The 10,566-nt window shown below is 36.6% G+C and overlaps 1 protein-coding gene across 1 annotated transcript; it reads left to right on the forward strand.

Moving 5' to 3' along the window:
* Positions 1-5,131: 5,131 nt before the first annotated feature.
* OR10W1 (olfactory receptor family 10 subfamily W member 1) lies at positions 5,132-6,076 on the forward strand (the record flags this gene model as incomplete). Its single annotated transcript, XM_081062409.1, has 1 exon — positions 5,132-6,076. The coding sequence occupies one exon, from the start codon at positions 5,132-5,134 to the stop codon at positions 6,074-6,076; it is 945 nt and encodes a 314-aa protein (XP_080918535.1).
* Positions 6,077-10,566: the final 4,490 nt, after the last annotated feature.

The following is a 10,566-nucleotide window of genomic DNA, read 5'->3' on the forward strand; positions in this document are numbered from 1 at the left end:
AGAAGGTCATCAAACAGCATACAAACACATGTGAAATGCAGCAGCGACAGTTGCAATGATGAAGGGGTACATGAGATTCCAAAAGGAACATTCCAAAATGTGCTTTTGACCCTGACATGCCCAAGGTCAGGAAAATTTTCTCTAAGGAAATTGTAATGGAACTGGGATGAAGGATAAGTAGGAGTGACTTCAGTAAACAGAAATGAGAAAGGGCACTGTAAGCAGAGCGAATAGCATGTGCAAAGTTCAGGTGATAGCAGGAAGAATGGTGAGGAAAAAAGACTGCAAGAATGACAAGTTCACTGGAACAAATAGTCAGGAGGAGGCTAAGAAGTTAGTAGGAATCAGACCTTATATGGCCTCGTAAGTGATATTGTGGGTCATTTTTGTCATAAGAACGACATTGTTCACTAAAAAGCAATTGAGAACAATGTGGCTGGCTGAAGATTGATGTAAAGGAAAAAGGCTATGCTTTAGGGTCAGACTTCACCTCAGCTACTTTCTGCATCTATTCTTGGACAATTTACTCAAATTCTATCTATCTTTCACCTTCTACGTTTACCTGTAAAATAGGGCTAACACTCACTTAGCAAAGTTCTTATGAGGATTAAATAGTAATGTGTAAATGGGATACCAATCATTCCTCTTTCTTAGAGTTGTAAGGATAAAATTAGTTCATATGTGCAAAGTGTGTGCAATATAGTAGGTGCGACACAGGACTTAGCTATTGTAATTATTATAATGCTGGGCACATAGTAAACAATACCTTGTGCTTTCTATCATTTCCACTCCCTTTCTCCTCCATTTTTTGATACTGAAATATTTCAGAAGTCTCTGAATATCTCAGGTAGCTCAGCCCTGCCTGGCTGATGGGATCTGACTACCCTGCCCCCTACACACACACACACACACACACACACACACACACACACACACACCACACATCAAAGAGCTACATTAATCACTCTAGACACACGCAGAGGACTTGCCTTTGAATAAATGGGGCACATTGGAGCATACATTCACACACAGACTTATTAAAATTATATACACATGACCAGCTAACATTTCTTTCCAGGAGTAAGCTAATTTGTTAAGACCTATAGGAGTAGCTCTGCTCAGGAAGAGTTAAGCAAAGAAAGAAGCCATGGAAAAGATGAAACAGTTGATAAATAGTCACTGAGGCTCTATTTAATATAGAGCACTATAGCAGATCTCATGGAAGCCAGATAAAACATAAAATATGGTCTCAGTTCTCCAGGGTGATAATAATTTGGGACTTGGGCAGAATCCAGCTATGATAATCTAGTGGGAATAAACCTCTTGCAACAGGAAGCACAAGTGACCTTGATTAGGAAAATTTATATTTCTCAGGAAGTTATTTCAAGTACTGAGAAGGTTCATAAAGGGTTTAATATTGGTCTTTACTCTGAAAAGCAGACCCTAGACCCTCTATTGACAGGGGATCCCAAAGGTAGAGACAGTTTTGGTTTGGACTAATTATCTGGTAACAGGGGAAGGGGTCAGCAATCACTACACCACCTTCTTCTGGGAGATGGCACTGATGAGACAAGACCCTAGAAAGCAAAATAATTTACTCCTTTCATGATTTTTCATTTGGGAAGTTTACATAAAGCGTCAGCCCTACTGAGTAGTCTCTCCAGACTCATGCTCCTCCTTTCTCTATCCACCAGAGCAATCAGGTATCACCTGCTAGGTCCTGTCTTTTATGACTATAACTGAAAAGGTTGGCTCAGTATACCCCTCTTTCTTCTCATGCTGAAGGTAAGAGAAAGTCATTTTCTACCTCCTTCTAGACTTACTAGATGCCAGGCACTTGCTGCTGAAATAGCAAAGCAGGTAATGGCTTTACAAGTAGAGACTTGTAGATTTCAGAACTACCGGTAGGTCAGCCTGTGACTTAAGAGTGTGCCTCTGAATTCACTTGGAAGGCCTATTCTTCTGATTAAAATGGTAATAACTAATCCCAATCTATGAAATATTAAGGAATGACTAAAATGAATTTGAATAAGGTTTAAGGATTAATGGAAAACACTTTCCTCATAAGGTACCTCAGTTAATCCTCTGCTATGAAACAGATATTATTAATATCACCCCCTTAATAGATTCCAAAAGAGGAGGGAAGAGCTAACATTTTAATGTAATTTAATAGGTTTCATACATCAAACCAAATGTTCTAAATACTTTATCTCATTTAATCTCATCACAAACTCCATTAGGTAAGTATTATTATTTACGTCTTTTAAACATGAGGAAATAGAAATTAATGTGAGATGATCTGCCCAGGTGACAACACTATTAATGGTAGATTGAGATTCTATCTCGGTTCTGTTATTGCCAAGTATACTAACCCCCTTTCTTATACAAGGCTAGTTAGAGAACTGGAGAGCCGGTCCAGCCCAGACTCTCTGGATTTCCAAAATGCACAAGGATAGAGTTTGTCACGAATCCTTGCCAGCTGGGGGTGGTCTGGCTGGCGAGATAAGGAGGAAGATGAGTACATGATGTGGGAGGTGACTCAGAAGCCCGCAGATGGGTTTGGAATCACGAGCAGATGCGAGCCTGGGGCAGATTTCTGGGGATGATGCTGGAGTGCTTTTGTCCTGCACCATATCTAGTAACAACTTGGAATTGCAAGTTGATGATCTGTTGATATAAGTGTCACTGTCTTGGAACCATAAAAGACACTACTTCATTTATCCAGAATGTGGACCCCGTACCTCCACCTACCTCTCTTCTAGTTAATTTCCATTTTTCAAATCGAAGCTTAAACATTACTTCCTCTAGGAAGCCTGTTCAGAATTTCTTAATCACAAACTGCCAGAGCCCCTTGTTGAACAATCTTACAACACACTGTTTTTCTTTACAGCACAGCACGTAATCACAGGTTTAATTATATTTATAACTAATTAATTATATAATTATATATTAATATATATTAATTAATTATATATAATTATATATAATTATATATTATACATATTATATATATAATTATATATATAAATTATATATAATATATAATATATATAATTATTTTAAAATCTTGCATATACATACATATATATACACATATGTATGTATATGTCAGATTTTTTTAATTCAAAGTGTCTGTCTCTCTCATTAGGATATATAACCACTTGGGCACAACTGTGCCATTTTGATCACCATTGTATGTGGAGCTTGGCACCTAATAAATAAGTGTGAGTGACTTAAGGAAGAATAGTTATGATGTACAGTTACAGACTGAAGACTTTTTAACATGTCAATCACAACAGACTAGAGCAATGAACAATGTTAAAGAAATGATGAAGGATATTCTGCCTCTCTGAAAATGAAAAACAAAATCATTCTAGTTTTAGCATCTGGTGAGCTATCGGTCCAAGTATGAGACCTTGAAAACAATTCAACACAAGCTCATGAATTCATTTTATTTTAATTAGATGAAAGAAATGGATTGCCAATGAAGAGATTGGGGACACCCAGATGTTTTACAGCTGGCCATTCCGGTGATCTGGCCCATGTAGGACACTTTTAAGTCAGTTATTTAAAATGAGAGCATTTCCACAGCTAAAATTGTGATATGTATCAAAACCATGTCACATGAGAAACAGAAAAAGTAAATTGGAATAAAACTTAGGGCTGCATGACAAGAGCTCTTTAGTTCCCAAAGTGATTCATGTAGAAAATGGCCCCATGGTATAGAACAAAATAAATATGAAAAGTTGCACAGAGGCAGATTCTAGACATTATGAGAAAGAACTTTGAGAATCATGCCATCCAACAATGGAACAAGCAAGTCAGGAAGTAATGAGGTTCTCTAAGCATCAAAGGTAACCTGTATTAGAGATTCAAGAATCTAAATCTAAAGGGGACTGAACTAGGCAATTTCTGAAGTCCTTTTCAGCACTAAGATTCATGAGCTATTTATTGATAACTATAATAAATATTTTATTATAGATCCTGGAGAGCACCATTAAGATGATGTGAATGGACTGACTATAATAAAATTCTCAGAAGTCATCATTTAGCACACAGATTTCAAAGCCCTCCACCATAATATAGGTGGTAGGCTAACCTCAAATGTCTGTTTATTGAAGCCTTATATATACTATGTCCATGAGTAATGGGATTTTTTTCCACAGCCCAAATGTTGAATGCCAAGTTGTTTGTTTTCTGTAAGGGCTCTTAAACAGGTGACTTTATTATGAAATAAAAGTGAAAAGAGAAAATGAAAACAAAAGTGTAAATAACACATTTTTCACAATCTATTTATCCACATGACATCTACTTATTGCTGTCTATACCTTATACGTTAGGCTTGGTGATATAGGGAGATAAAAATATAAATAAGGGAAGATGGCTGGCTTTGAACTTACAAATAATGACCACTATCTGTTATTAGGCTGCTATCACTATGGAATAGGCATTGTGGTAGATACTTTACATTATGATCTTATTTAATCCTCACAACAACCTTAGTTATACATAATAATAAATAATACAATTATTATGCCTGTTTTTCAAATAAAGAAACTGGGGCTCAGAGAAATTATATATTGCCTAGCAACATGGAACCAGGGAATGGGATTATTCAGGCCACATCATCATTTAATTTCAAAACTGATTTCACACTGATACAGTGTCCCTCCTCTGCATGTTGTAATACAATGTTAAATATGCTAAGTGACATTAGAAATAATTTAAAGCATTATTGAAGTTCAGAAGAGGAAAAGAGAATGAATGAAATGGATACTACTTGTTAGCTATTGAAAAAACAACACAGAGCCATTCATGCCTTAAGTGCTCTTAATATTTAGGACAGACAATCTCTAATCACATTTCTCCCTATGCTTGTGACACCAAGGTGGATTTACGTGAACGATTTTTACTGGAAGTCATCACTCTGGATTAAGATTTTTCTTCAAAGCTCATAATAAATAATAAACATTAAAATTGGGCAAGTTGAAACAAGGTCACACGTTGCCTCTTTTCCACCTTCTTGAATATGATTAGATTAGATCATGGCTCACAGTGTAAACTACTGGATTGTCAGCCTGATTTTTTCTTCTGTCTTTGTAACTCTCAACAGAGAAAACCTGTTAGTTCAATGATCTGGGGAAATCGCTCCGTGTTGATGGAATTTGTGTTCCTGGCCTATCCCTCCCACCCTGAGATGTGTGTCTCCTCCTTCTTTGGAGTCAGCCTGGTTTATACATTCATCATCAGTGGAAATGTCCTCATTGTGGTGGCCATCCAGACAGAAGCCCGCCTACACACGCCCATGTACTATTTCCTGGGCAGCCTCTCAGGGGTAGAAATATGCTACACTGCTGTGGTGGTGCCCCACATTTTGGCCAACATCCTACAAGCAGAGAAGACCATCACCCTCCTGGGGTGTGCCACTCAGATGATTTTCTTCATCGGATTTGGCAGTGCCGATTGCTTCCTTTTGGCTGTGATGGCCTATGACCGGTATGTTGCTATTTGTCACCCCCTGCAGTACCCTCTCATCATGACTATAACTCTCTGTGTCCGCTTGGTTATTGTTTCTGTGGTCATCGGTTTGTTCCTGTCCTTACAGCTGGTGGCCTTCATCTTCTCTCTGCCATTCTGTCGGGCTCGGAGTATCGAGCACTTCTTTTGTGATGTACCACCAGTGATGCGCCTTGTTTGTGCCAACAGCCACATCCACGAGCAGTCAGTGCTGGTGGCAGCCACGCTAGCCATTGCTGTGCCTTTCCTTCTCATCACCACCTCCTATGTCTTCATTGTGGCTGCTGTGCACAAGATCCCCTCAGCAGCTGGTCGCCACCGGGCCGTCTCCACCTGCTCTTCCCACCTCACTGTGGTTCTGCTGCAGTATGGCTGCTGTGCCTTCATGTACCTGCGCCCCAACGCTAGCTACTACCCCAAGCAGGATCAGCTCATCTCACTGGTGTACACATTGGGAACCCCACTGCTCAATCCACTTATCTATACCCTGAGGAACAGTGAGATGAAGGGGGCCATAGGGAGAGTCCTTACCAGGAATTGTCTCTCCCAGAACAACTAGGGAAGTGTTTGACCTATCAGACAAGGATTTTGTTCCAGCCCATGCAAATCCCCAATGCAACTGCACTTCCTCTCAGTTGATGTTAAAACTGATCTTTAAAAATGGTATAAATTATCTGGATACTGTTTAGCTATATGTACCAGAGGCCTTTAAAATGTTTCTACCCATTTTAGTAGACTCGGTAGTTTTTCTTCTAAATAAGAAATTAACAAATAAGCATAACATAATATAAAGTGATAAGTAAAAGACTGCATTTCAGGTATCAGCTGGAAACAGATGTGTCATTCAATAGATTTTAAGTTAAAAATGTAATAAAGGGATTATATGCAGAAGTCTGAGTGAGATGATCAATGAGGGATGGCAACACTCTTATATACTAGAAATAGCAGGAAGCCATTATGACCCCTAGACCTCACAGGCAAAAAAAAAAAGATACAGTATTGTCTGAGACCAGTGAGAGCCAGATCTATCAAGAGAAACAACCTGGTAGGAACTGTGTCTTCAGGAAAAAAATTTTAAAAAACAACTATTGACAGAACTATGACAATGCAAGGAGAGAGCAGGGAAATAAATACTCCAACCTCTCTCCTCTTGTAACCTCCCATCTTTCATTGTCCAAACCCAATAGGAAACAAGAGGGCAAAGGAGACTGAATGACTCAGTTCTCAGAAGTTAACTTTTTGGGACAAAGCAGAGCAGAGACGGACCTTGAGAGTTAGGGACAAACAGAATAATCAGAAAAAGATTGCTTATTATAGAATTTATATAAAGACGCAAATGTGTTAACAATGAATTTCCTCATAATAAAATATTTGCTAAACAATTATTGTATGAAATAATTTTTTTCTTTGTGGCTTTCCTTTCACTTATTCATTCATTCCGTAAATTTTGAGCACCTGAACTATGCCAGGCATTAACCTTCCAAACAACAACACAGAAGGGTGTTGTTGTTCTATGATCTCCAACATTCGGTTTATTCACATCCATTCCCATGGCCACTTTTAACTCGCTTTTTTAGCCTTTAATTTGTTTTCAAATACTGCAGTGATTAGCTAACATTGAGTTCTTACTGTGTACCATATATATATATTCTCTTAATCTTCAAAAATCCTATGAAGTAAATTATCATTATTATATTTCAATGGTGAAACTAAGTCACAGAGTTTAAGTAGCTGGTGGGAGATCCTGCAGATATGTGATGGAATTTGAAACTTAAACCCAGTGGTTCCAGCTTCAGAAGTAATGTTTATTTGCGTTTCCATGATAAAATGATAATAAGTACCTTTTTATGGACTTACTGGCCATTTGGCTATCTTCATTTGTGAAGTATTACTTTAAGAATTTGCCAATTTAAATTGGGTTGATTTATTTTTTTCTGAGTTTATTGTATATTCTGGATATAATTCCTTTGTCAGATATATTTATTGTTAATATTTTCTTCCTAATTTTGACTTAAACCTCTCATTGATACCTTTTGATGAGCAGAATTTTTTTAACTGAAGTCTACTTTATCATTGTTTTTATTTATAGTAATGGCTTTTGGGTCCTATTTAAGAAATATGTGCCTTCCCCAAGTTTGTGAATAAACTTTCTTATGCTTTCTTCCAAAAGCTCTATAGTTTAACACATTTATGTCTATGATATATCACAAGTTAATTTTTATGTATTGTATAAACTAAGGGTTAATGTTTATCTATTCCATATTACACATAGTTATTTCAGTGCCATTTATTGAAAATATTTTTTTCCTTGTTGAATTTTTGTACCTTTGTGGAAAATCAATTGAATGTCTGTATGTGTGTCTATGTTGTATGTGTGTATGTGTGAATTTAATTCTGGACCTTGTAGTCTGATCCACTAATAAATTTCTTCTATCTTAATGGTAGCACCAAGGGTCTTATTTATTGTAGCTTTTTAGTGTCTTGGAATCTAAGAGCATAAGCCTTCCCAAATTGTTCTTCATTTCTTAGATTGTCTTGCTATCCTAAGTCATTTTTATTTCTTTGTAAATTTTATAAAAAGAAGTGAGGAGATCTTATTTTGGATTACATTGACTCTTTTTTAAAGATTTTTATTAAAATATAGCTTACATACAATATTAGTTTTAGGTGTACATCATAGCTATTCAACAGTGCCCACTTGGCACTATATAGTGTTATTACCACATTATTGATTATATTCCTTATGCTAAAGAAGTGATCACCATGACAAGTTCAGCAACCATCTGACATGTACTACGCTATCACAATATTATTGACTACATTTCCTATACTGTATATTACGTCCCCAAGACTTATTTGTTTTATATCTTGTTACATTATCTCTTTAGAGATCAATCTGAATATAATTGATATCATAACAATATTGAATTTTCTAATCCATAAACTTGGTATGTTTTTTATTAATTGGTCTCCTTAATTTTTCTTTGTAATGATTTATAGTTTTGGGATAGACATCTTTTTTTTTTTTTTTTTTTTTTTTTTTTTTTAATTTATTTATTGGGGTGACAATTGTTAATGAAATTACATAATTTCAGGTGTACAATTCCGTATTACATCATCAACAAATCCCATTGTGTGTTCACCACCCAGAGTCAGTTCTCCTTCCATCACCATATATTTGATCCCCCTTACCCTCATCTCCCTCCCCCCACCCCCCTTACCCTCTGGTAACCACCAAACCATGTCTGTGTCTATGAGTTCCTGTTTCTCATTTGTTTGTCTTGTTTTTGGTTTATATACCACATATCAGTGAAATCATAGGGTTCTCCGCTTTTTCTGTCTGACTTATTTCGCTTAGCATTATATTCTCAAGATCCATCCATGTTGTCAGAAATGTTCCTATATCATCTTTCCTTAACGCTGAATAGTATTCCATTGTGTATATGTACCACAACTTCTTTATCCATTCATCTATCGAAAGACATTTTGGTTGTTTCCATGTCTTGGCCACCGTAAACAAAGCTGCAATGAACATTGGAGTACACGTGTCTCTATAGAGAAATGCTTTTATATTTTTGGGGTAGATACCCAGGAGAGCGATTGCTGGGTCATATGGTAATTCTATTCGTAATTTCTTGAGGAACCTCCACACTGCCTTCCATAGCGGCTGCACCAGTCTGCATTCCCACCAACAGTGTATGAGGGTTCCTTTTTCTCCACAGCCTCTCCAACACTTGTTGCTATTTGTCTTGTTGATGATAGCCATTCTGACTGGGGTGAGGTGATATCTCATTGTGGTTTTTATTTGCATTTCTCTGATGATTAGTGATGTTGAGCATTTTTTCATATGTCTATTTGCCATTTGGAAGTCCTCTTTAGAGAAATGTCTCTTTAGGTCCTCTGCCCATTTTTCAATTGGGTTGTTCGTTTTTTTGTTGTTGAGTTTCATGAGTTCCTTGTATATTTTGGATATTAGACCCTTATCGGAGGAACTATTTGCAAAAATCTTCTCCCATTCAGTCGGTACCCTCTTTATTTTGTCGATGGTTTCTTTTGCTGTGCAGAAACTTTTAAGTTTCATATAGTCCCATTTGTTTATTTTATCTTTTACTTCCATTGCCTTTGGAGTCAAATTCATAAAATGCTCTTTGAACCCAAGGTCCATAAGTTTAGTACCTATGTTTTCTTCAATGCAGTTTATTGTGTCAGGTCTTATGCTTAAGTCTTTGATCCATTTTGAATTAATTTTGGTACATGGTGACAGATAGCAGTCCAGTTTCATTCTTTTGCACGTGGCTATCCAATTCTGCCAGCACCATTTATTGAAGAGGCTGTCTTTCCTCCATTGTATGTTTTTAGCTTCTTTGTCAAAAATTATCTGTCCATATTTATGTGGTTTTATTTCTGGGTTCTCAATTCTATTCCATTGGTCTACGTGTCTGTTTTTCCGCCAATACCATGCTGTTTTGATTATTGTAGCCCTGTAGTATAAGCTAAAGTCAGGCAGTGTGATACCTCCAGCACTGTTCTTTTTTCTTAAGATTGCTTTGGCTATTCGGGGTCTTTTGTGGTTCCAAACAAATCTGATGATTTTTTGTTCTATTTCTTTAAAAAATGCCATTGGGATTTTGATGGGGATTGCATTAAATCTGTATATTGCTTTGGGTAATATGGCCATTTTAACTATGTTGATTCTTCCAAGCCATGAGCACGGAATGTCCTTCCATTTCTTTGTGTCATCTTCAATTTCTTTCAAAAAAGTCTTATAGTTTTCAGCATATAAATCCTTCACATCCTTGGTTAAATTTATTCCTAGGTATTTTATTCTTTTTGCTGCAATTGCAAAGGGAATTGTTTTTTGTATTTCTTTTTCTGAGATTTCATTGTTAGTATATAGGAATGCAATGGACTTTTGTACGTTGATTTTGTAGCCAGCAACTTTACTGTATTCATTGATTGTTTCTAACAGCTTTTTGGTGGAGTCTTTAGGGTTTTCTATATATAGCATCATATCATCTGCAAAGAGTGATATTTTAACTTCTTCATTCC

Source organism: Rhinolophus hipposideros (genome assembly GCF_964194185.1).
Source record: "Rhinolophus hipposideros genome assembly, chromosome: 10".
Taxonomy (NCBI): Eukaryota; Metazoa; Chordata; class Mammalia; order Chiroptera; family Rhinolophidae; genus Rhinolophus; species Rhinolophus hipposideros.